The 25,830-nt window shown below is 45.6% G+C and overlaps 9 protein-coding genes across 9 annotated transcripts; 7 read left to right on the top strand and 2 right to left on the bottom strand.

The window, feature by feature from the left end:
• Nucleotides 1-196: 196 nt before the first annotated feature.
• EYB26_009839 (uncharacterized protein) lies at nt 197-2,737 on the top strand (the record flags this gene model as incomplete). Its single annotated transcript, XM_054269086.1, has 17 exons — nt 197-279; nt 352-385; nt 445-514; nt 584-656; nt 723-751; nt 912-934; nt 989-1,060; nt 1,122-1,236; nt 1,288-1,366; nt 1,425-1,488; nt 1,541-1,573; nt 1,624-1,648; nt 1,699-1,900; nt 1,955-2,161; nt 2,214-2,361; nt 2,412-2,490; nt 2,547-2,737. The coding sequence occupies 17 exons, from the start codon at nt 197-199 to the stop codon at nt 2,735-2,737; spliced, it is 1,527 nt and encodes a 508-aa protein (XP_054125061.1).
• Nucleotides 2,738-3,329: 592 nt separating this feature from the next.
• On the top strand, nt 3,330-4,549 carry EYB26_009838 (uncharacterized protein; the record flags this gene model as incomplete). Its single annotated transcript, XM_054269085.1, has 3 exons — nt 3,330-3,394; nt 3,468-3,844; nt 3,915-4,549. The coding sequence occupies 3 exons, from the start codon at nt 3,330-3,332 to the stop codon at nt 4,547-4,549; spliced, it is 1,077 nt and encodes a 358-aa protein (XP_054125060.1).
• Nucleotides 4,550-4,831: 282 nt separating this feature from the next.
• EYB26_009837 (uncharacterized protein) lies at nt 4,832-5,661 on the top strand (the record flags this gene model as incomplete). The annotated part of the gene is made up of 2 exons (XM_054269084.1): nt 4,832-5,342; nt 5,408-5,661. 2 exons carry the CDS (start codon nt 4,832-4,834, stop codon nt 5,659-5,661), a joined length of 765 nt encoding a protein of 254 aa, XP_054125059.1.
• Nucleotides 5,662-5,816: 155 nt separating this feature from the next.
• Nucleotides 5,817-6,718, bottom strand: EYB26_009836 (uncharacterized protein; the record flags this gene model as incomplete). The annotated part of the gene is made up of 2 exons (XM_054269083.1): nt 5,817-6,610; nt 6,664-6,718. 2 exons carry the CDS (start codon nt 6,716-6,718, stop codon nt 5,817-5,819), a joined length of 849 nt encoding a protein of 282 aa, XP_054125058.1.
• Nucleotides 6,719-7,232: 514 nt separating this feature from the next.
• EYB26_009835 (uncharacterized protein) lies at nt 7,233-7,808 on the top strand (the record flags this gene model as incomplete). Its single annotated transcript, XM_054269082.1, has 1 exon — nt 7,233-7,808. The coding sequence occupies one exon, from the start codon at nt 7,233-7,235 to the stop codon at nt 7,806-7,808; it is 576 nt and encodes a 191-aa protein (XP_054125057.1).
• Nucleotides 7,809-17,702: 9,894 nt separating this feature from the next.
• On the top strand, nt 17,703-18,111 carry EYB26_009834 (uncharacterized protein; the record flags this gene model as incomplete). Its single annotated transcript, XM_054269081.1, has 2 exons — nt 17,703-17,800; nt 17,892-18,111. The coding sequence occupies 2 exons, from the start codon at nt 17,703-17,705 to the stop codon at nt 18,109-18,111; spliced, it is 318 nt and encodes a 105-aa protein (XP_054125056.1).
• A 448-nt stretch (nt 18,112-18,559) lies between these two features.
• Nucleotides 18,560-20,125, top strand: EYB26_009833 (uncharacterized protein; the record flags this gene model as incomplete). Its single annotated transcript, XM_054269080.1, has 1 exon — nt 18,560-20,125. One exon carries the CDS (start codon nt 18,560-18,562, stop codon nt 20,123-20,125), a length of 1,566 nt encoding a protein of 521 aa, XP_054125055.1.
• Nucleotides 20,126-20,276: 151 nt separating this feature from the next.
• EYB26_009832 (uncharacterized protein) lies at nt 20,277-22,266 on the bottom strand (the record flags this gene model as incomplete). Its single annotated transcript, XM_054269079.1, has 6 exons — nt 20,277-20,301; nt 20,374-20,457; nt 20,526-20,644; nt 20,696-21,536; nt 21,607-21,935; nt 21,991-22,266. The coding sequence occupies 6 exons, from the start codon at nt 22,264-22,266 to the stop codon at nt 20,277-20,279; spliced, it is 1,674 nt and encodes a 557-aa protein (XP_054125054.1).
• Nucleotides 22,267-24,372: 2,106 nt separating this feature from the next.
• Nucleotides 24,373-25,799, top strand: EYB26_009831 (uncharacterized protein; the record flags this gene model as incomplete). Its single annotated transcript, XM_054269078.1, has 5 exons — nt 24,373-24,578; nt 24,646-24,851; nt 24,915-25,409; nt 25,487-25,620; nt 25,686-25,799. The coding sequence occupies 5 exons, from the start codon at nt 24,373-24,375 to the stop codon at nt 25,797-25,799; spliced, it is 1,155 nt and encodes a 384-aa protein (XP_054125053.1).
• Nucleotides 25,800-25,830: the final 31 nt, after the last annotated feature.

Here is a 25,830-nt window from a genome sequence, read left to right as displayed (position 1 = left end):
ACGCGGACAACGGAGACAGAGGCCGTAATTCCATCATACCATGTGTTGTTACATAGCTGCGCATGCTTAGCCTGCTAACTGGTTCTTACTTGTGTTGAATTTCTTTTCTTTTGTTTTCCTTCCTCCTTTACTTTTCTATTTCAACTCGCATCAAAGTTCTGTTCCATTAGGAAGGATATATACTGGCGTCGCCAACATGCCAGACCGACACACAGATGACGACGCGCAATTGGCCGCCATGGGCCACAAGGCCGAACTGCAGCGAAACTACTCCATGCTGTGAGTTACTTCGATTGGGATTGCAGATATTCGCATTTGGGCGCTAATGGGTTATGCGATGGGATTGTATAGGTCGATGTTGGGTCTCGCTTTTGCGATTTTGAATGTATGTCTTCAATCAATCTCAAAGGGGGAAAAAGCAGAGCTGATAGAATGGTGTCATAGTCATGGACCGCGTTGTCGGCTAGTATGTCGCTAAGTCTGCCGTCGGGGGGTAGTACGAGTGTTGTTTGGGGTGAGATATGCAGAAAACCAAAAAAAAAGGAAAGAATTGAGTTTGTTAACGCATAATGCTTATGAATAGGTCTGATTACGGCCGGTATCTGCAATCTGTGTATTGCCGCGTCGCTCGCCGAGTTTTTGTCTATGTATCCTACGTGAGTCACCGAGATATTTGGATGGTCGAATAGGGTCGTGTCAAGGGTCTGACGTGTGCGATTTAGTGCCGGGGGTCAATATCACTGGGTTGCTGGTAAGTTCTTCGTTCCCAAAACAGGGATTTCGTATAGATCATAGCTAACATATAGGGCAGTCAGTAAGTAGATGCTATAATCAAGTCAAAGTGAATCAGGGTTGACTCTGGCGAAAAGTTTCGTGGCCGAATTGGGTCCCGGTCTTGTCTTGGATTACAGGCTGGATTAATGTAGCTGGTTGGGTATGCAAGCCATAGTGGCACAATACTTGAGGAGAGGTTGGCTAACACGCCTAGATTGCGCTCGTCGCTACGGCCGGTCTTTTGGCGAGTCAACTCATTCTTGGAGTGATTTTTTTGATGAATCCGGTATGTCCTTTCTGAAGTTGGTAGATAGGAAGTGCTTAATCTAATATATACATGGATATAGGACTATGTCTCCCAACGATGGCATCAATTCCTCATCTACATTGGCTACAACATTGCAGCATTCATTATCAACGCATTCATGAACTCGGCCCTTCCTTTAGTGACACGAGCAGCATGTAGGTACTCAAATAAAAAGTTGATGGGTACTCAGTATTGACAGGAAGCAGTCATCTGGTCTATCACTGGGTTTGCCATTGTCTCAATTACAGTGTTGGCTTGTTCCTCGCCCAACTATAACTCTGGCGAGTGAGTGTTGTATCGCCAAGTTGGAATCGACGGCATTTTACTGACATTGTGGCTACAGTTTCGTTTTCCGCGAGTTTCTGAATGAGACTGGCTGGCCGGACGGTATTGCGTGGTTACTTGGAGTATGTTTCTTGCTATGATTTTGACGAAAATTCCGATATTGATGAAGTACAGTTGCTACAAGGTGGACTTGGTGTTACCGGATATGTAAGACCATTCAATTCCTCCATGTTGACCTCATTCTAAGAATTTTCCAGGACGCAGTTGCTCACATGATTGAAGGTGAGAAAGACGAATCTACATGTCTCAATCTATGTTTCTAACCTAAGTAGAAATCCCCAACGCTGCTATTGAAGGCCCCAAGATCATGATCTACTGCGTCTGCATCGGCACATTCACCGGCGCCGTGTTCCTCATTGTCCTACTCTTCGTACCTGGAAACATCGACGACATCATTTCCTCCTCGGCTGGTCCTTTGCTCCAAATCCTCGACAATGCGACCAAGAACCATGCCGGTGCTATCTGTCTCTTGATGTATGCCACACATACAAATCTATGAAAACGGAGGATAACTAAAATGCGTAATAGGGTCCCACTGGTGTGCCTCCTATTCGCAGCCATCACCATCATGACCACATGCAGTCGAATGGTATACGCCTTTGCGCGTGACGGTGGTCTACCTGCTTCACGCTTCTTTGCACGTGTTCATAAGAGGCTAAATGTGCCTCTCAATGCGTTGTATTTGACTACTATCATGGTTATTATTTTTGGTCTGATTTTCTTGGGATCTTCTAGGTATTTCTGCTTATTATCATGGAACGGAAAGGATGCTGACTTATTTGAATAGTGCATTTAATGCGATCATCTCTGCATCCGTCGTTGCGCTCGATATTTCATACGGAATGCCAATTATGATCAATGTTATGCGTGGTCGGAGGATGATTAAGGATAGTCCGTGGAAGATGTCTGAACCACTTGCCTGGACTGCCAATATCGTGAGCATAATCTTGCAGCTGTGCTGTGCCTGTACTGACGCTTCTTTTAGATATCACTTATCTACATCATCCTCACAACAGTCCTCTTCCTCTTCCCGCCCGACCTTCCAGTCACGCCTAGTAACATGAGTACGCCCTCTTCTTTCCCATTCTATTAATTGCTTCTTACTAATTGTGGTGAATAGATTACTGTGTCGTCGCTTTTGGCATTGTGCTGATCATCTCCTTGTTCCAATGGGTGGTTGACGGAAGGAAGAATTTCACTGGGCCGCGTATCAGTCTTGATGAATTGAGTCATGGAGTTACTATTGGACAGGCCCCGCTTGAGCAGCAGGATTCTAGCGAGCAGGAGAGGGAAAAGACTGCTTTGAAGTAGTTGTAGATGTGGAGGTCGTTGGAGGTTTGCATCTCTGGATTGAGGAATGTAAATATACACCTGTCAAAAGATGGTCAAAAGATGTATAGGTCAATAAAAATAGGTTTTTTCTCCTACTTCCAAGGCCATCATCTCTGAATCAATGTGCTCCCAGAGAAGAAGATCATTCCGATCTCCTACATAGTACGTAGTATAGAACTCCGAAATAGGAAAGTACCTTACATAGACTGGCCCCGCTCTCCATGTGAGACAAACCTGAAACATAGCCTGTGGATGCAAAGCGTAGCCTAAAGCAGTATATAGCTTTGGGTTTTAAAATGCCTTAAGCAGTCAGGAAATGTGAGTATCGGTCTGATGGTCCATGTGAGGAAGCTCGATGGGCGATCCGAATCGGTAGCTTACCGGAGTAGACTCGTCGACGTCATTACTCGTGAGCTTAACTTAAGTCTTATCTTCATCCATCAACAACAACTTTCAAGAAGAGTATAGATCTGACTTGAGATTACGGAGAGATAAAGTGAGACACAAAATTTATAGCATTGTGTCGCATACGAATCAGTGTGAGACATATTGATTGATTCAAGCACAAACCATGAGGGAGGAAGATTTCCTAAACTCCATCGAGGACTTGACGGGGCGAGTTGCCATTGTTACTGGGTAAGACCCCAATGTTTCAGTGTGGAAATAGCTGTAAAAAAGCGATGGCTAATTTTGAGAGCTAATAATGCAGAGGCGCAAAAGGCATCGGCCTCGAGACAAGTGTCTATCTGGCCCTTAAAGGTGCCACAGTCTACATAGCCGCTCGCGACAGCGAGGGTACACTCGCCGGTATAGAAGATGTGCGCGAACGACTGAAAGAGAAATGCGCTCCCAACGATAATCTTGATACAGAATCAAGGATTAAATATCATGAACTTGACTTGGGATCAATGCACAAGGCATGGAAATCAGCAAGGGAATTCGCGCGGAACGAAGGTCGATTGGATATATTAGTTTGCAATGCAGGCGTATCAATGACGACGATGCAGCAATTGTCGCCGGATGGGTTTGATACGATGTTTACTGTTAACCATTTGGGCCATTTTGCGTTTACGGCTGGATTGTTAGGTATTTTCTTTCCCCCAATCATCGAATACCTATAAGAAGGTTTGTTGTTCGATGACGACTGACTTTATAGATCTGATCAAACAAACCTCAGAAACGACCCAAGACGGCCGCATCGTCTTCACAAACTCCAATGCCTACAAACTAGCTACTAAACTAGACTACGAAAAGCTTACGACTACAATCCCCAATGACGGACACAGACTCAAAGACGTCTCAAACGCATTCAAGCGCTATAGCGAATCCAAACTTGCCGCCCTATACGGCGTCCTCGAACTCTCTCATCGCCTCCACAACCAACTCGGCCTTACGAATATCTATATAAACAGCTGCCACCCCGGAAACGCCATCGGCACAGCTTTGGGACAAGGTCATCAAAAGGGCGTCAACCAGACATTGGAAAGAATTGTTCGCGCCGGTTTACAAGTTACGATTGGAAATTCGACGGCGGACTCAGCGAAGACGCAGGTCTATCTTGCTGGTAGTCCGTATGTCAGGGAGAACGATACGAATGGAGAGTTTTGGTTGCCGAGATTTTCGTTGATGGGGAAGGCGTATAAGGGTTGTGCGAGGGAGGAGTATACCGCGTTGGCGAAGGATGAGGACGAAAGAAGGAAGTTGTGGGATGTCACGATAGAGGCGTTTAGGAAGGCGGTTGGTGAGGATGAGATTGATTCTGTTGATATTGCCAAGAGGCTTGTCCAATAGTAATGAATTGAGTTGAATGTTTTGATCTTGGATAACTATGTTACTCTGTAGAACTGGATGAAGCTTGGGAGACCCGCTTAGTCATGTCGTTGGCGCATCACGTGACCAATTTTCGATATCCGCGCGAAATCGACTCCGCAACTTTTTTGTAGACCAGGATGGTAAGAATCAACAATCAGCCATTACTCGCCAGCCTTCTGTCACAACATTTGAAATAAATTGTGACCTTGGAAGCTCTATCTGGTTAATTTGGTTCTTCCTGCTTCCAGAGCAGCCGTCAAAATGATCTGCCAACGCTGTCGAACCTCTCTCCTCTCCCGAATCCCAATCCAACAACACGCAATTCGCACACCCTCATCATGCATCCCCCTCGCCATCCACAAACCCCAAACTCGATTGGCGAGTACCGACACACCCAAAACCGCCGCCATGCCTCCTCCACCCGCTCCCCGACAACCCGGCGCTGGATCCGTTAGCATCCCATCCGCCACATCATCCGCAACACCAGGCGTTTCTCAGCCATTGAGTACACCCACAGATGGTATTCCGCAACCACCCAAATGGGTCAATCCGGGAAAAGGTGCTGCTGGGGTCGTGGATGCTGCGGCAGCTGCAGGTCCTACACATGAACCCAGTAGCTGTGTGGCTGGCACACCTTTGAAGGGACTCAATTATACGAAGGGAAAGCAGGATATTGTTGCTTTGGAGGATCATGAGTATCCAGATTGGTTGTGGACCTTGCTTGATGATAGTGCGAAGAAGGGTAATGATGCTGGTGGTGTTGATGTTGCTTGTATGTTTTCCTCTTCTCTCCTTATCTTTTTTTCCCCATGGCTAACTGGTGTTTTTTAAAAATAGCTTTGAACAAAAAACAACGAAAGCGTCACGAGAAGAAAATGGCCGCATTGGCAGCTACCCAACCCCGCAAGATCCCTCTGCACGAACAGGCCACAGATATTATCCCTGCCGAGTACAATGGGGAACAAGATGGGCCTCGAGACATCCTCGCTGAGGCAGCGGCTGGTATTGAGAAGACAGGACAGATTACGAAGAGTGCTCGGGAAGCGAGAAGGAAAGGAATCCGCGAGTCTAACTTTTTGCGTGGGTTGTAAGATTATTTTCGAGAGGTATGACCATATGTTGGTTGGTTGGGGGTTGTATGCTATTGGCCCTTTGTATATTATCGCATCATATATTATTAGAGCTGTTGTGTCTTCAAGCAGTCGTTTTTTTCATTCATAAACGGACTGATATGTAGCTCATATAACTATATCTTCGCAACTTCCCACTCCTTTGTCTCACCCTGCGCATTCAAAAACCCCTGCGAAGCCTTCCAGTGCTTTCTCACAGACCCATTCCCAGCATCTAAAATCTTAGCAAAGAACTCAGGCAGCGGCCTCTCCATCCAAGCCATATGCGCCGCAAGCATGACATCCGCAAAACCTGGCTTTTCGCCTTCAAGAAATGGACCTTTATTCTCACCACCACCTGCCAACAAATCATCAAAGACCGCGAGTGCTCCTTTGGTTTCTTCGACTATTTTGTCGAGCTCTTCTTGAGTTTTGGGCTTGAGGTCGGCCATCTTGGTGAGGGTGATGTCTGGGTAGCGTTGCTGAAATCGGGGCACACGGGTGCGCTCAAAGTATTCTGCTCCTCTTTCATCCAAAATGTCTGCTACAGATGGGAATAAGAGGGTGGCGCATTTCCCGACAACGGTACCGAACAATCTCTCCGTAGCGAGCGCGAGCGCAACACTGGTTTGACCATGAGGAAACACAGACGGATATTCTGGGCCGGAGAATGCCTTGTCGAGATGTAGCGCAATTGGTAAGGAGTCATTCATTGCTCCATTGGGGTTGATTGTGACGGAAGGTTTGTGGACGATTGCGGGGAGAGTGTAGAGGATTCCAGGGGGGTTGTCGGATTTGGCGGGGATTCCGAGACCTTTACTCAAGGGAGCGATGTCTGGGTAGGAGACCCATGATTGCGTGTAAGGGATTCCCTTGATATTGAGCACAGAGCGGACTTTGAGGGTGTTGGGCGACCAGGATTGTCGGCAGCCTGCGAGGATGGTCAGATAAGTACTCTAGGTAGTGATTTGGTAGAGTTCATGCCTTCGAGAGAGCACTTGATGTCGAAGAAATGGACGGGTTCAATTTGGCCTGCCATTGTGCCTGCAATTGATTTGGATACCTAGGCAATTGACTGGTATCTACGAAACAAAGAAGACTTGTCAGAGATACGTACCGGTTCTCCTTTATAAGAATAGATAGCTTCATTGATTAGCGTGCGGGGTCAACTGGTGTCTCGGATTTGTAATTATCCCCATGCTGCATTAGTTAACTAATCTGAGCATAATCCGGGATCTGTTTATGTTACAATTTTTCTAATCCACTATTCATAGCCTCATTTCTTCTTCTCTCATTAATCCTTGATACTCGTTCGCCGTATATTAGCCGACTGCCGAGGGTGTAAGGGTCTAATGTTGTGAATGGTACTAGGTACCGGTATATAACTATCACAGGTTGGTTAGGGTTTGTCCGCCTAGCCCTAATAGACTCCCATCTATACATCAGGCAGACAAGCAGGCAGCTAGCTAGGCCGCAATGTAGAGCCAGAAGTCATGATTTTACTATAAAGTCAGGTAATTGCCCACCATGAAGACTAAATTCTACATACCACAATGCCAGTACTACCCAGCAAAATGGAGCAAATTGGAGAGCAGCGCCCCCTGAGCCCGGAAAACTGGACCGTTGACGACAGGATCCACGATTCCAAATTGACTCAAAAAAACAATCTCTACAGCGATATGCTCTCACTCTGGCCCACGGCCGCTGCAGGATACCAGGAACTTGCGCTTCAGCGATTGAAGTTGCAGGAAGCGTCGACTCTTCGATCCTATCATAAGTCGGAGAGCGAATCGCGGAAAAGGGATGCCACGAAAGAGTTGTTACGGGAGGAAGAATTGTATCGTAAAGAATGTGAACAGCTAGGAGGTGAGGATTCGCAGAATTCGGGTTGGATGATGGTGACTGAGTTACGCAACGAAGCCGCAAGAAATGCTGGTGCAGCTCAAGAACAATTTGCATATGAGAATGACAATGACAGGGACAGCAACAGCGAGAGTGAAATTGGAGTTGAAAGTGGTACTGATAGTGAGAGTGAGATTGAGAGTGAAAATGGGAGCGAGAACGAGAACGAGAGCGACAGTAATAGTGACAACTGGGATTGGGTTCATCGCTATGATTTCGAACGATAGTTTGGTAAATTGAGGCTCATGTCTAGCACTTTTGTTGTTTTATAGGCTGGTACTTTTCTTTATTTGCCCTGGCTAATAAGCTTTCATGTTAGATAACTGTTCTATTTTTAGCTGTGTCTTGAGATTGAGCCACTTCAGATATTTCTAGAAAGATTGATACCACATGTACAATCACATTGATCGTTTCGAAGGATTCTCTTGAATTATGCTTTCTCGCAAGGCACTCCATCACATAATATTAGTGCCTTTTTTAAGCTAAAGAAATGAGACCATCATCCAGCTCCACAATTCTAATACAGAGCATGAATGAAAGCTGCCCCTGAGAAAAGAGCAGCCGTGTAGTGTCCCAAGCTAGGACCATAACTATATGTTATTAGGAAGTGGCATCAATGACGTGACCAGTGCCATAAGATACTGTTGTTACATAGGCACCATTACGCTGTTTTGGAAGCCAACACTCGGACAGGACTCTGGGATGTCTCTTAGACATGAGGTACAAGAGCGGCAGTTGTATGCTAGGAGCCGAACTGCGACCGGCTTTCCTAGCAGTGAGGCATCTTGGGTCATCACGACCCATCCAATGCCGTCGTGTCCAGCAATATGAGCGTATTTTGGGTAGCCTGGTTTTGGACCTGTCGAGCAGTATAAATCCTGTTTAAGGAATATGAGTTCTTGCCCCTTGGCCTTTGAATTAGAGAATCGGTATCTCTGTTGACAAACTGTCCACCAAGCTGAAATCGTCTGGAATGATAACCTGGGTGTGGAGCAACTGCGCGACCTTCTCCTTGAGGGTTATGCGCGGAAGCAAATTTTCCACTCAGCCTTACATGGATTGTGAAGCATCCTTGTAGATTGAGGAAAGGGAATAAAACAAAGAAAAGCATTAGGAGAAAGCATTTAGATAGTAATCGAGGAAGTTATTGTATGGGAGCAAGCTCACGGTGGCATTCCACCAGAATTTAAAGCCCGTGGCAATCACTGCCATCTCAATATCATTCTTGTATACGCAGCAATTGAACGATGCTAGAAACCTGGAAATTTGTGTTTTCTTCTTTTACCCCCCCATGCTAGCATTGACTCGCTCACTGAGTCTGTATAGTGTATGCATTTAACTGACTAATCAGTTATAAGGAGTGGGGAGAATTCCGAAGACATCTTCTTCACTCTTAATCACACAAGTCTCAAATGTTTGCGAGTGCTACGACTTGAAAATAACATGCCATAAAACTTAAGATGAAGAAGTAGTGATCAATATAAATTGCAGTTGAAGAAAAAAAGAAGTACTTGTAAAGTGGGGAAAAGTACCCAAATAAAATGCACTTGAACAAACTACGGTATTCCTAAGCATTTAGCGTAGTCAAGGGGTACAGGTTGGGGACTGGAGGCTTCACAGGGTTGATTTGGGCAGAGATGATGGGAAGAATAGGCGTTAGAGCCCAGTAGGAGTGCCCACGAGCTAGAGACTGGGAGACATCGTTATGGGGCCATCACGCTATAAAGAGGCCCTGATCAGGCCCCGGTGGATAGGCTGGACAGGTGAAGTGTAAGTGCTCTCTCCGAAGAGTGACGTCTCCCAAAGCCATGGGAACATCCATGAGTAGAATGATGCTGGATGAAAGATAAATTTCGCTATTGGTGGATTGTACCTTCCTGCGCATCGGGTATTAGAGGTTCATCAGGGCGATTTCTTCACTTTTGAAGCAATGCATTCTCTCGTAGAAGGTTCAGAACGATTCTCCTGTGTAGTTTTGTGACTCCGATTCTCAATTGAATCAGTATGTTGTGGGCATTTTCCAGTCTTGGAATCGTGGATGGTAGGGATAGGACTCTGTATGTTTCTGCTGGTGAATTGCCCGGCAACATGGGGCGAGCTGTAGACCAGAATTACCAAATTTGTGGACGTAGCACATTGCTTGCTCTGGAGTAGAGTGTTCGTAATTTACTCCCAGTACATATTATAACCACCAATCGCAACTCTCTCAGCCAATCTTCTCATGAATTCCCCTACCCTTCCAATGATCATTGATACCCAACTGAACGGATCCCCGTAGGATGAAACTTCTTTTCCCGGAGATATGCGGTGTAACGCAAACTAACCACAGAGCTTGTCAACTGGTTGCTTGCCTGCTACGTATTACGAAGAATTGATTCGTACGTCATATGAACCATGCCTCAATGCAGTTGTGCGAAAAGCCGTGTTATCCGATTTTTCAGAACTTTCTAGAGAAGAGGGGGTTTTAGTTCAACGGGTAGTACCGACTGAAGAAGATTCCAAGTACTTTCTACATCTGGTCAAATATTTTGATCTGCAATTCTTCAGATGGGTATTGCACCCAATGACCAGTTGATATTATCATCAAAGTTATGTCGAATGGTGGGAAATGAATGCTATCGTTTCATTGAACCCGACTCCGTAGATACGGGTCATGCAAGCGCATGCTGTCACATTGAGCAATAAGCATGACAAGTCCAAAATAAGCGAGCCAGGCTTTCCTGTACGTAAATCAACCTGCAAAGCATATGCCTCACCTTCACATCCCCAAAATTTTAATTTCGGCTGCAGGCCCATGATCAAGACTCCGTAACCAATCCCATTACGCCACATAGAGGGCCATTGATGCTCTTCAATAAAGGCCTTGAATATGCATGAACAGTAGAAAGATTACACTGACCAGGAAGAAGGAATCCAGCGTCTAAGGCCAGAATCAAAATCGATATCATTGTAATGCCCTAAACAGGATACGAGGTAGCGAGATGATTCCTTGGTGTGGGCGAGTTTGATGCTATCCAGGGTTAAAGGTGAGGGCAGCAACCATGTCACCATCCCGAGGTTTTGTTCTTCTGGCTATCCAGAACTACAACTATAGTAATGCAGAATTGCAGATCCTATCACTATCAAATAGCTGCTTGGATGCTAAAATTTGAGCTCTCTAGGCTAAGTCTTGCTCTAACGAGTCAGGCCTACTTATACTGACTAGTTAACTAACTAAATTACTCGTCTATGTAAGTTGTTGACTAAGCTTCCTCTTGGAGATGCTTTTCCATGAACTTAGTAGGAACGTATTATTCAATCCACCCGGAGACATGCATCATTGAACACAGATCATTGGTCTTCGGCATAGGCACCGCTGATCGGATCGGAAAAATTGAATAACTCGAGTTAAGTTAACTATGTCTTCTTAGTTGATGACTATGCACCTTGAGCAGCTAGAAACATACATGGCTGGCCTTTCTTGTGGTCGGAGAGAACAGCCGGAAAGGAAATCCGGCAATCGAAACGCCAAGGTACATACTAATAATAGAGCCAAGGTAGTTGGGCGCATCTGAACGTTCAACGTGGCGTGGCTAAGGGCTGGGCAGTGTTCGAATCGACGCCTCGTGAGATACCTTAACACAGGGATTTCGGGCCATTGTTAACGCAGAAAGGTCTACAAAACAACTTGTATGTCACGGTATCATCCCTAATAGACGACATTGTGCTTGCGTAGAGTTTAAAGGTGCCGTTAATAAGGGCTCCTATTCAGAAATCAGACAGTGGATACATATTGAACACATCATCCATCCCTGTCGCAGGGGTCACATAGTTGCAGGTAACGCGGCATCAGCAGCCACCAGTGTTAGTGGCTTTTTCCAGACGAATTTTTGAGATGATAGGATTGAAGGTCAACGTACCTCAAGCAGTGGTTAAAGATAATGAGTATGGGAAATAAGCAAAGTGGACCTCATACATACCGTAGATGCAGGCGTACTGCTCTGCCTATTCATCAAGAGAGTACGAGAGGTCTGGCCAATCACTGATCGGCTTGGGCATATCAAAAGGCAAAGCAGCGAGTACTGGTGATCCCTGATACCAGGGAGAAGGTTTTGTCGGTAAATCTCCGAACTCGAACTTTTTGTCAGTGTCTTTGTCCAAGTGAGGATCGACTACCTGCACCCTTTGTGCGGTTATCCTGTTTAGCCCAAAACCGGTCTATGATTTCATCTCCTCGGCGAGAAGATTGAGTTTGGAGGACCACTTCGCAATCTCCGCGAGTCCATCGGATCAAAGTGCGCAGCTAGACGAAGGAATAACGCCTAAAGTCCGGCCATGCGAACGCTGATGTTGTTAGCTTCCATTCTCAGAAGCTAGAGAGCATAGAGTTGAATGCGTAAGCGGGCACCAAATGTCTTCAAGCCAATGTGATTGGGTTGATGAAAAAGGAGTGTGTCCTCCTTTTGTATGGGCATCGATGTGAAAGATAGTTAGTTCGTCATGCTCCACTCGGCGCTCTCTTATTAGGGCACGAGGACCCCTAATCCTGGATCTTGGCATTGTGGATAGAAAACAGAAATTAGATAAGTAGAAGATCGTATTCGCTGAAAATTAGAATTTGCTGTACGCCGAGTCTGTGCCGCACGGATTGAACTGCGTCGGAACGAGTTTCAGGTATTGTTCCGGAGACAATCAAGTAAATAATCCATTCAATCTCCTGCATGGTGTTAACATGCATCAATAGAGTGCGGTTGTAATCAATATACCTGTAACGAAGAGCTTGTGCAAGAGCAACGGAAGATTGCTGTTGAACTATCGATGACCTGGAAGAAGCAAGGATGCCATGCCAAAGGTAATATGATGATGATGGAGTGGAAACTCGGAATTACTGGCTATACAATCCCGGTGAAATGTCGTCTCCAGGCACTGCAGTGCAGCATTAGACACAATTAGCGGCAACTTAGTGAATCCTCTGGTATAGGTCTGCAGTCCAACCATGGCGATCGTCGGCGACGCTAACTGATGCCAAAGTAAACTTTCCTTATGACTGTCGAATAGTAAGAGCCTAACAGATTAGGACCAAACTTTCGGGGACAACTTTTGTGGTCTTTGATGTATTCGGGATCAATCGCGTATGGAGACATGGACATTAACTTCGATCCCTCACCTGTTTTCCAAGTACAATAGCAGATGAGTATATGAGGATTCTTTGAAAGTGACCGCATGGTTGGTTCCGCGTTGGGTGTCAAAGCGAGTTGGTTGGAGATACAGAGAAGCAATGTCGGGTTTTGAGTTTTGCTCCTATCCTCCGCTTGATCCCTCAGGATCACCATGACCCTGCCGGTTGACTACCGCTAGAGATCATTCATGGTCAAGGTACCCAGGTAGCTGTGCTGCCTGTGCAGTTTGGGTTAACGTGAATTCAGGGCAGTGTATAGATAACGCCGAAATTATTCCGCGCATCAGTCACATAGTCGGGTCATTCACCCATTGGGAATTCTTTCAATCAGCTCTTCACTGATCTCTAGCTCTCGTATGGTATCGTTATCTTCTCGCTTCCATACTTTCAAATTGCCAACCTCTACACGATCTTGTAAAGAACTGCGCTATAGCAAAGTCAAATCATCATGCACCTGATAAATGTATCAACAGCAAGCAATTGTATCTCGAATTAAGGGTAATTCGTTCAATCAATTTATAAGTATAGTGCTGAACCATATCAAAGTACTCCATCATTGGAATAGTGTGACATTGAAGCCATTTGCGAAATCTAGCGATTGGGGTGCTATTCGAGTAGGAGGATCATGCGTGCGGTCTATCTGCTGACACGATTCTTGAGTGAAGTCGCCTTTGAGTATGGCGTAGATACTAAGTCCAAGCGGGTGTGATAGAATGCCGGTGTCTCCTCTTCATCTCCTTTTCATTTATTCCTCAACGCCGCGTTTACCACTATTTCAATGACCTATTCGTGGTAGGTACCCAATGGAAAAATGCATATTCGACTCGTCCTCGATATTCGACGAATGAAATAATACTCATAGCCGATATGGCTAACATTTCGCTGAAGTTGTTTCGCCACGATGCTTTCATTGGCTTTGATAACTTGTAGCTAGTGGCAGTCCCCACATATCGGTCTTGTTCTATATGCGAGAGCGTAGATATCGCTGAATGGGGGTTTTCTTTCCTAGATATGAGCTCAGTCTGGTTCCCCTGGGATGCTAGACTTCTGAAACAGCATAGGAGTGTTCAAGGCATATGCATGCATCGTTCTAACCATTTCACATATGTTTTTAGAACTCCTCCTATTCCCTTGCTCTCTGGCGGTGCCTATTGGACAAATGAACACGTTTTGATGACTTTCGTGATACTCTAAGCTCTCGCAATGCTTCGCCGTACGCGTCCTAGCGTGCATCCGTCCATTCTTCAGTAACTGATTCCATTCACAAGTGTCATGCCGACATTTGATCCGCTAGAATGCGTCGATATTGCACCGAGCTAGGAAATAACTCATTGAAACGAAGCAAATATACTCAACACAGCGTCGAGAGATTGGCTGGAGAGAGAGGGTGTGTGGATGATATTAGTCATATGTATCACGAGTTGACGAGAGTATCTGAGAGTTTGGAAGTCGCCAGGTATGGTCCTCGGAAATAACATGGTTGTGAGATGATCTTTAATGCTCAATAACTTTTCAGTTGATTGAGCAATGGCAGGTTTGGAACCGCATATATAAATCCCTTTTACTCATGCTGGAAAACCACCCCAAGTTCAGTCATTGTCCTAAAAACTAGCACCACACTGAATTGATTCCATACTACCAATCGAGAACATTCGTCCAAATCTGGTGTCATTATGAATCCTCCTAGAAGCCTTCCAGAGAACCCATGGGCCCATACCATGACCCAGAGAGCAATACCATGCAAGCATTCAAGACTTAGGGGTTCGGTCCCTTGCCTCGCCGAAACTCCATTTTCTTTTCCAGTACGCTGGCCTTTGTCCTACGCCTTTCATTTGTACTTGCTGACCCGGTCCGTTGTCTGGCCTTAGATGCCTGGTGTACAGTGTCAAACCTGCAAGCAGGCTGGTCGTGAAACATGGGTAATACCTGGCAAGGCATGCCACATCTGTGGAACCCTCTGTAGATTGCTGGTAGATGGTATGTTTGTATGAGGAATAAGTCGACATGATGAAATGCTGACTGGCTATAACAGAGGACGAGATCGAATCCGAGTAGGGAAAGAAAGATATGGCAGCGAGTATAAAGTATAGGATGATCAGGAGCGTCCTGTCTATACACTGAACAGGTTAACGATATCATGACGAGTTCGCTGTTGGAGATTGAGATGAGGGAAGCTTGGGACCTCGATTTCCTTTGTGGTGGTGCTTCGTCTTTTTGTATCACAATGAATACAATAATAATTGCTTCTTGGATTTCGAACGATTTGATGAAGTAGACCGGCGAAGTAATTTCGTTCAGAGTTGTCGTTGGCGAAGAGACTCATGGCTCTGACTCGGGTTATGGTCGGGCCTTCTGCAATGTAGCAGATTGTATCTCGCTTAATAGGGGGAGTATGCTGGCTTGGTAAGTTGACGTTGCTCAGCTCACTGTTCTAGTATTACGGGGAAGAAATCGGCGCTGAGCGAAGAGCACACCGACCCTTAGGTACTCAGTGCTGCCAATAGGCAGGCAACCACCTTCCCCCTGAGCCGTGTAAACCACCTTGGACTCTAAAAGCCACCTCAAAGAACACCTTTCTACCACGCTAGTATGTTCTTCCTTTTGTTTGCATTGACTTCGGCTGGTTGCTGTAGAACTTATTACTGGGAAACGTGGAAGGGGTGGGCTCGATCAGACCGTTCGCAAGACGACCTCTGGTGGACGATTATGATGGCTCGGCATAGTGTGGACTGGATGCTTCAGGCTCGTAAGAGGTTTCTTGGAGTTGATATGTTTTTGTTACACGCCCTCTGAAACATGTCGGAAGGGAAATGCAAAAGTTCGATATATGTTCATATGTGAGGAAGTCTGCGAGGCGCGTTTTGTTTTCGGCGCTCTCCACAAGCGGCTGCGGGTTTTGCTGGCTTTATCTCTCAGGAGGTCCGAACAACCCTAAAGAAAATCGACATGCAGAATTTTCGGTGAGCATGTGTCCGGTGATTCCTGAATAATATATTGTGTGGTTAGGAAAGCACAAATGAGAAACTTTGGTCTCAATCCCGTGATGGGATTTTTTGGATAGAGGAGCGGCATTGACCCGAATAACGCTATGAAAAGATGGAACCAAGCTAATGAAAGGTACCTAAGGTATTATAGCCGACAAGGAACAAGACGGATTTCCCAACTTCTTTTATGTTCCTTGGTACTTACTTTAGCCTAGACTGGGCTACTCCAGAGAAGCATTTGACCACGAACATCTCCTAGAACAGGCAGCTAGGACATTGCAACTCGGCAATAAGCGAACACGCCGCCCCATATTGAGGATTTACTTTCATGGATTAGTGTAGTAGCAACTGCTGACCGTCAGCTGTAAGAGGAAGAATGAGAAAAGCCTTCGTAAGAGCCATTCAAAGCCCGTGGAGCGAAGACCCCTTTGACAGACTGTCACATTGATAATAATTATGTATCCATGGGTATTGCTAACTGACTACCTCCCAAGTGCACTGTCGAGAGCGATTAGAGTTGCTCTTGATAGGCTACCGAAGCATGGATGTGTCGATGAATACGGGGTATTGGATATGAGTGGGGGGGTCTACGACAGTTCACAGTACTCACCATTGCTCTAATGATATGTACCAGAGCACACAGAGTACATGACAGGACTAGAAGGTTATGGACAATTAGAAATACACAGTGTCTCGAGGAGATTGATATGGAATTCTGTGTTGTATTAAGCAGCTGTCACAACAATCATCACCTTCACGGATGATCTGTCAGCGAGGAGATTCTGGCCAGTACCTTGCCTCAGGCCCTTGTTCGGGGAGACTTTCTGTCATATTTTCAGAGCATATCGTCCCTGAAACTGCTTTATATTTTTCTGGATTGGAAGTCCACATTTATGGACTGTGCGACGGTTGAAGTCTCTCGAAGCCTAAAGATGATACACGATGACTCACGTGTTACAGCTCAGCTACGCAGTACAAAGCCCTACAGGCGAATACCGTATTAGTTCGCGTCTGCTTGCACTTTTTGTGAAAAATCTTCGTTGGTCATGCACGAGCTAATTACAGAAGTGATCTCGATCCCCATGAGTACTATACCGAATGCGTACTGATAGTTATGGAGGCTTTAGTTATGTAACTTATGTTGGACATTCAACTAAGGCGTCTATGGTTAGACAAAGATGTAATCTGCATATAAATTAGACGTATGAGCAGCAACATTCGATATTGATGAGGAGCGGAATAGTTTTCCGAATACAATTTGATGGACAATTCGTCATGGGGTGGAATAGTCTATAGCCGCCTACAAGCCATTGACGGGTTGAGTGATCGCAGACCAAAGCACAAGTTAAGCATAGAATGACTCGATGAGATAGAGGCCGCGCCCAAGTATATACATGGCAAGCATATAATTTCCAGTCAATCTATCTGACATCGTTTTCCAGGTCGCAATTGCGAGGCATAGAGGCCAATAGGAGGTCGAATCACCCTAATCATCATCAACCATCATCACGGAACAAAGACCCGAGGAACCCTGGATGCTGCCATTTTTATAAGCAGCAAGACCGATGTCTGATCCTGGCTTCATTATGACACCCTGTTACTAGAGTTATAGGCGTTCTTCTAGTCCTTTTCAGTTTCGATCGCAGCTGTTTCTTCTTTTCCTCGGAACCTACGGATCTTCTCTGGAGTTAGTTCGTCAAGGAACTCAAGTCGTTGTCCGACGTGTTAAAGAAGATCAGTCTGACTATACGTGTGGTTTTCAGCGAGACGGATTGACTGGTGAAAATATTTCAAGGAACTGAGCTGATATGTTGACACGGCTAGAAGGCTGTCTGGTGGGGCTTTCTCCTGTCACGTGTGGGTTACGATACTGACCTCACAAATCGGACTTCAAAAATCTCGTCGATCTTTTGAGATTGAGTTCATTTGTATCTGGAGCATAATTTCTGCAGCGAATATTACTTGGGAAAGGAGCAGAAATGTCGTCAGAAAAGTATGAGATCGGTAGTCGCGCTGAATGCGAGAAAATGGTGAAAGACTGGGGGTTCCCTCATGTTTTCACCTGGACAGACTCGAGGTAGTTTCATTCCCTGACTTCATGCATGATTTCCGTATCAAGAAACCCTACATACGAGACAGAAGGCTGACGGCGAACAATGAACGAATAGCGGCGCTCATTATCCGCCGCATTCTCACAATGGGATGACAACTCACTTGATCAGACGGGGCACTCTCACCATAACATATCCGACGGACAACGCCACACTCCACAATGGTGAGATCAAAAAGGAGACACTTGGTGTTGGGGACAGAGTCGACGTACCTGCCGGAAAGATCCATGAGGTCTGGATTGGGCTGGAGGGGTGCGAGTATGTCATTGGAGAGTAGTACCTATAACACTGTACATCCAAAGCCACGCATTTATCGATATGTACGAAGCAAACACCTTTGGTGTTCTGACAGTTTGATGATTGTTGATGTCAACAATCCGTGCTTCCTACGGCTGTAAGGGTAGTTGGACCGCCCTCGCTTACTGTCCTATGCTTAGTGATATGGGACACAACTAAACCAACAGATTTACTTCATATAAGACTAAGCCAAATACGAATTAGTTAGTTATCATATTTCAATACATTACGAATTTTGGCAAGGTTGTACGTATAGGCTGCCGTAGCTTCCACAGAGGATGAATCTCGACCAATCACACGTGACTAGGTACAGTAGCTAGTGCGGGGCATCCACATGATATCTTTTGACATACTGTTCCATGATGTCCTTGTCCTATGGTCTAACTCAAGGTCAGGGCTGTCATTGAACGTTGTTTCATCAAAGGAGAATGTCTCTCCCTGGGATATTGCGACTCCCAACCGAGATCCTAGTCTCCATCTTTGAGTTCCAAGACTTGCAGGATTGCGGCTCAGTTCCAAACATTCGGCTGACATGTCAACGGTTCTGTGCCTTGAGCTCACACCTCCTAATTCGCAAAGTCTACGTGGATATCACACAACAAGAAACCATAGATCGCTTACAGAGCATAGCGGCTGATGCGGGCCTTGCTAAAGGCGTACGAGAAGTCTATCTGCGCGTTCATTTCTATCATCCCTGGGTGGCAGCCAGTTTCGAGAAATTCACTGCGTCTATAGAGTCAGAATGGAAGCAAAGAACCTCTTCTCGGAACTATTATGAACAAGATCAACAACAAGGCAGTGTTTGGGATTTCGAGCGGATCGCATGGAATTTCATACGCAGCCTCGACCGAACCGTAGCAGGTGATGCTAGTCATCATGAAATGGAAAGACAATCCACAGGCAATGATGCCGATACGCGGACTTCATGTATAATTCGCCCTAGTCTAGTCTTGCAGCGGGCTTATAAGCTATATAAGGCCGGATATGAGTCCCAGGATGGTATTATGCGGAACAGAAGTTTTACTTCGGTTCTTTCCAAGACTTTATTCAAGTTCAAGGATCTCAGTCGTGTCATCATCTACGATCGTGAACTAAACAACAACTATGATCCAGGAATGACTATCTGTGTACCACGAGAAGACTGTACAGGCCAAACGGATGCTCTTGTGTCTGTATTTTCGCGTCCAATGGTCTGGGAGGATGCCCAATGGATAGAACCATCTGAGGAAATACGGGCAGGGGTGCCAATTCAATTACTGGTTGAGATTCCGATAGCAATTGGTCAGACGCACGGTCTCATGATCAGCAATCTTCACATTCAAGTTACGGCTGCACCGGACTATGCTCGATTGCCAACAGACCCAGAAACTCTCGGCATCTTATCAGCTGCCATTAAGCAGATGGAACTTTTCCAATTTTCTTTCAAACCATGCTGTGCGAGTGGCTGTGGCCCGTGGAGGGCTTCGGACGATTGGGGAGAAATAAGGGGAGCGAATGGAAAATCTGCGACAGAGCTACAAGCACTCGGTGAATACCTCGGCGCCATACTAGACTGCGACAGTATTAAGCATGCGGAAATCAACCTAGGAGAGTTTTGGATGGGTGCTGGTTTCGATTCAATTGACCGCGTACCGACTTCTCTCGGAACTAGCTGGTTTCACGCATCAGCAGGAATTAGATCCCTTGACTTGAGACAAGTACCTCTCACTACGGCAGATCTTGAGAGATTCATTACTGAAGCACTGGCTGATGAAGAAGTTGAAATTAGTCTATTGGATGTTTATCTTTGGAATGGTACCTGGAAGCAAATACTGGAATCGCTACGTATGGCAAAGAGGAAGAACATGAAGATCAGGCTTAAGGATCCCCTTGGTGGTGGGCTAGGAGAACTTGATCAGGAAGCTTACTCATTAGTTTTTGATCAGCTCACGGACCATGCATCTATGGCCGAGCAATACATTAGAGGAGAAATTGATCGGAATCCTTTGGAATAGATGCATCGCATTTTCTGCAGTGCAGAATCATCCAGATATGTAATTCTATACCCATCTCATGATATTCTCATGTATCACCCACAAGATCGAGATCCGAAATGTAAAGGGGGCTCAAATCGTATATCGCCAAATACTCCGTGGCCATACCAGTCTATGAAATGAATCTAAAGTCAAGTCTGCAAACAAGTCAACATTAGAACTTCGACCTCTCTACTCAACAAAAACAGGTAGGAGAAGATAGTACGAACCTTTTATTCCCACTGTCCTTGTTTGCAGCAAGATATGCGTCTCGTGCTTCGCTACTCATCGCATTCCACTTTCGTGCTCGGTAGCTATAATTTCGTATGGTTAGTAAAATCTCTTTTTGATATATGAAATGGGGATTGAAGGATATTCGTACTGATTCTTTAAGTCATAGTATACTTTAGCAAATAGAAACAGAAACAAACTTAAAGAAGCAATGCCAATTAGGACCTTGTTACCCCTGAGATAAAGCGGTGCATCGTCACTTCGATATATCTAGATAATGGTTAGTCCTCTCTTCCATGAAAAGAAAGTATATGGGCTTACATTCGTCCCAATGATACCACTCGCTTGCACTGTCATATTGTATACAGCCGATGCTATAGTTCGTGTCCGCACCGAGCCTGAATTCCGCGAAGTCATCGCCACAATCACGGCGTGCATGTAGGGACTTCCGATCAGCAAAATCAACAAGACGTATCGGGACCATGTACTTTTATTCGCCGGCAAGACTTCAAGGGCAATAAGAAAAATTAGATTCCATATTTCTGCAAATGCGCCGAGTAATAGTCGTTGATTGAGCTTTTCGGATAGCCAGGTGAATAGCCCCAAGTTGAGGATGAACATTGCGTATGCAGGGATTGTGAGTAAGTTTGTCTTGAAGGTATCGAAACCGAGAGATCTCAATTCCAAACTGAGGTAGGAGTTTACAGGGTTCGTGGGAATCAGCCAGACAAGACCCAAGATGTAGATGGGCCACATATCATAGTCAAAAAGAGCCTCTAGGAGTAGTTTAGGTGTGATGGCTTGTCGGTTATGCATGCTACCTTTGCTAGGATCGTCACGAATGACTCTGTTAACCATGATTTTCTCTTCGCGTTCTGAGAACCAGCCACTTTTGCCACGGAAACGTCCTGCTGTTTGGGTGGGGGATGCGGGCATGTAGAACGCAGCGAAGATTCCGATTACGCCTGTTATGAGACCTTCGAGGGCGAATAGGTAGCGCCATTGGCCGGTTCCAGTATTGGTGTGAATGTGGAGGAATCCAAAAGCTAAGAAGGCGCCGATGATGGCTGTCATTTCGTAGGCTGACCAGAAAAAGCTGAGTCTGACAGGTAGTTCTTTTGATGTGTACCAGTATGACAGGAATAAAATAGTATCAGGGATGCTGTAGATTAGATGTATGAGTATTTAATTTGCAACGACTGACTTTTTAGAAGCAAGAAGAAACAACTTACAATCCACCTTCAAACAACCCTAACGAAGCGCGAGTAGCGAAGAATGTCGAACGTCCGGTGAGAAACGCCTGGCACGATGCAATCAAACTCCAGGAGACCATCTGAATGGGAATCCAGCGATCTGGTCCCAGTCTTTTTGAGATGAGCTGTGACGGCAATTCGGCAAAGAGAAAGCACACGTAAAAAATAGTGTTTCCAGTATTGTAGTCATTCGTGGTTAGGCCAAGATCAGTTATCATGTTGTCCGAAGTGGCTTGAACAAGGTTGCCCCTGTCTAGCTGCAGAGCGAAGAATGTCAAGCATGCAAATGTGCAGATTCTCAAGTCGATCTATCCACCATCAGTCCTGCAGCATTCATAGTGAGGAGCAGGATGAAAAGAATACCTTTCGAACAATCTTCTTCTCCTCCCATTCCTCCCACTGGAATTCGGGATCCCATCGGTGAATACCTTCGTAAGTGTCAACGGGTTTATAATAGCGCGGATCCTCTGTCTGGTCAAATGTCGCATCACCGCCTGAGACTCGGTTCCTCAGAGCTTCGAGAGCTTCGCCCCCAAGACCTGCTGTTGTAGTTGTTGTGCCGGCATACTCTGGCTCAGAGTTGTCGGAGCTACTCGAGACGTACCGGCTATTGACTGGGAGTTCGCTTTTGTCAGACATGATTGATCTTGCCTTGGAGTTTTGAAGGTCTTCTGACCCTGGTAAAGTCTGTCTGTATGTAACAAAGAGCTGACCTACACTCACATCCTGGGTGATTAGCTCCGATATAAGGCCCGGAGACCAGAATGCAGACCCCTGCTTTGTTGACGTGATTCAGCCATGTTCTTAGACACGGAGAATTTCTTTTTATGCGTGGCTGACTAGTTCGCGCATCGGCGTATGGGTAAAGTGGGTAGAGTGGTTCAGGTACATACATACGTCAGTCCAATATGGAAAGTGCCCTAACCTCCGGGCCACTGTTCACATGTTCGATGCGCATTCGATGCTTATTACCTTGCATTACGCAGTCTCGGCGTTTTTACGGAAGAGCGTTTATCAATTTGTAGCGCCAATCCTGGGCGTGTTCGTTATCTTACCTATACTGTTGCAGATTCTTCATGTTTTTTATGCTTGATCGTACAAAGAAACTGGGTCTACGAAGATTTTCATCCATTGTTGCGAACCAAGAAATAATGTCAATCCCGCCTTTGCTCTCCTCTTCGCGATACAAATATCAACTAGGTCAGACTAATTACTACACACAACACCTGGTGACAGTGTACATAGACTTGATATCATCATAGGCAATTACAAGTTCCGTAGCGGAGCATAAAGAATGAGACTCTTTCTCAATTAGGGACGGGATCACTATGCAAAACGCAAAAGCTTGAATCATCTCCACTGGAAGGTTAAAAACATACATAAAAAAAGGATTGCAACAAAGCAAGGATCATTGACGCTATTCCCCCAGTTTTATGTGAAGTTGTATGGGGGACTCGCTGATTTAAGTGGCCAGCCTGGGGTGTGTGGTTGTGGCGTGCTATCACGCAACTGTGTTAGGGTTGACGTTATTCGGGGCCCTCCAATGATCGTCCGTCAATGAGATCAGATATGCGCAAAGCTTCTGTTGTCCGTGTGTACTTGCTGATAAGGATTTTATCCATAAAACAAATAGTATGTACGGAGTACCTACTTTGTAGAAGAGGAATTCCACGCTTTCTGTGGTCAATCGGTGCTTTCATTAGATTAGCCGAAATAGGAAAGTTCCCGTTTCCTTCCTATTTCGGATGGCTTAGGGCTAGCCGAGCTAACAATAAATATTTGTCGCATCGTAAGTCGCATTAAGACACATTATAATCGACTTGTACGAGAATACGTGGCTGATCCCGGCTCTGTATCCTATACGTACCAGTTATGAAGGAGGTCGATTATCTTCAAGCACCCAGTCCACAATGAGGTATACTGTGTGAGTCACCTAGAGCTCTTTCCAAAAACCAGAAAGTATAACAAAAGAATTGTGGCAGCAAACGGTATATCTATATAGTATTTGAACAAGATAAGTAGATATATCGACGGCGAGAAACAGCGAGAAAACCGAGTTGTACAGAGCTCTGCAGAAGTTGACGGCCACCGTGCCATCTTGATAGCATATTTACTTGCACATAATAATCACCTGGGTAAATGGTCTACTCCACCTCTTGGCCGACATAAAAACACCAAATCATGTCAACCACTACACCTATTGCGCCATATAGCATAAGCAAAATTGTATCTCAATTGGTTAGATATTCTCAACTCATCCAATGGTTGTGGCAGTGCCTAATCGCTTAAAATATCTGCATTTCATTGCGGTTGATAAAATCTCCAAAAGAGGAAAAAAAGGATCCAACCCCGAATCTAGATAGTCTCTGATAATAGACTTACATACAGATTATTAGGAACAACACATGATCTACCTGAGTCTCGCTAATATTATGGCATACCCCTCATCGGATTATGCAATTAGGGCAAAGGATGGTGTGCCAATGCCTTAAATGTTGTCAATAGGCAACTCATCGCTGACAATTATTGATGCGTGGGGATGACAACGAATCTTCAAATCGGATTATGTCATGACTCGAAGGAAGAGGGGGTTTATTTATACTTGATCGAAATACATAGCCTGGGCTGTATATTAATTCTCTTTCCCTTCTCCCAAGACAGTTTTTCAGGGCTTATAACACTTCATCTCTCTTTAACTCAGATCTAAATCTTCAGACATCGAACAAATAATACAGGCAAGACATCATGGCTCCAGCTTTAGTGGAAGACCCCCTTCCAATTCGGGAGTCCGCAGCTACAAAATCCAATATCAAAGAGAACTTCAACAAGGAGTTCTTCATCGGCGGAAAGGAAGCTTTCGATAACAAGGCTGAGCTTGAGGGTACGGCAGCTCAACCTGCAGCTACATACCCTAACTACCTCCCTGTTTGGGATAATGAGAAGGGCGTGAAGTAAGTCTCAACAGTTTTCAGGAGGTAGATGCCTGTTGTATGCTGACACTGTTGTTGTCGTTGATAGATACCCTCCCTGGACACCATTTGAACATTATGAACATGGCAAAGATGCCGATCCTTCATTTAAAGACCTCCTGCCAGCAGACAAGGCTCAGGTTACTGAAATCACACCATATATTGGCTCCGAGGTCCGTGGCGTACAACTGAGCCAACTCACAAACACAGGCAAGGACCAACTTGCTCTGTTTGTCGCCCAACGCAAAGTCGTCGGTATGTTACACAGGTCCCCTACGGCCAAGTGGAAATAAAAAGGCTAATAGATCTATGATGCAGCTTTCCGTGACCAAGACTTTGCCAGTCTCCCTATCGATAAAGCTCTGGAATTTGGCGGCTACTTTGGACGTCACCACATCCACCCTACCTCCGGTGCCCCCAAAGGCTTCCCGGAAATCCACCTTGTCCACCGCGGCGCGGACGACAATTCCTTCTTACAGACATTCTTGCACGAACACACAAATTCCGTGACGTGGCACTCGGACGTCTCCTACGAGCGCCAGCCACCCGGTACCACTTTCTTGTATCTGCTTGACGGTCCCACGAGCGGTGGTGACACCTTATTCGCAAATCTGGCAAAGGCATATGACCGTCTGTCGCCGGAGTTCAAGAAGAGACTCCATGGACTCAAGGCTGTCCATTCGGGCTTTGAGCAGGCGCAGAGTGCGTTAGCGAGGGAGAGTACGGTGCGAAGAGACCCGGTGAAGCATGAGCATCCGGTTGTGCGGACACATCCAGTTACGGGCGAGAAGGCGATTTATGTTAATCCTCAGTGTAAGTCTACTCCTCCTTCCCACCAAGTTTGTCCTAGGTTGGTGGATGATGCAAACTGACGCATGACCGTATGACAGTTACCCGTTACATTGTCGGCTACAAAAAAGAAGAATCCGATTATCTACTCAAATTCTTGTTTGATCACATCGCCTTGTCGCAGGATCTTCAGACTCGCATCAAATGGGCTCCTGGCACAGTTGTGGTTTGGGACGTGAGTCTTCCCTCTTCGTTGAAACTTTTCGTTGTTTTAATGATATGGACTAACTCTGGTTATAGAACCGTGTAACTGCACATTCGGCCTTGTATGACTGGGAGAATGGCCAGCGACGTCATCTTGCGCGTATAACTCCTCAGGCCGAGCCTCCTCGTGAGACGCCGTTTGAAGCTTAGGATGGTACAATACCATGTATCAATGGATAAT

This window comes from Talaromyces marneffei, chromosome 8 (assembly GCF_009556855.1).
Source record: "Talaromyces marneffei chromosome 8, complete sequence".
Lineage (NCBI taxonomy): Eukaryota > Fungi > Ascomycota > Eurotiomycetes > Eurotiales > Trichocomaceae > Talaromyces > Talaromyces marneffei.
Note: the sequence above shows the minus strand (reverse complement) of the source record. Positions and strands in the feature narration are given on the sequence as shown.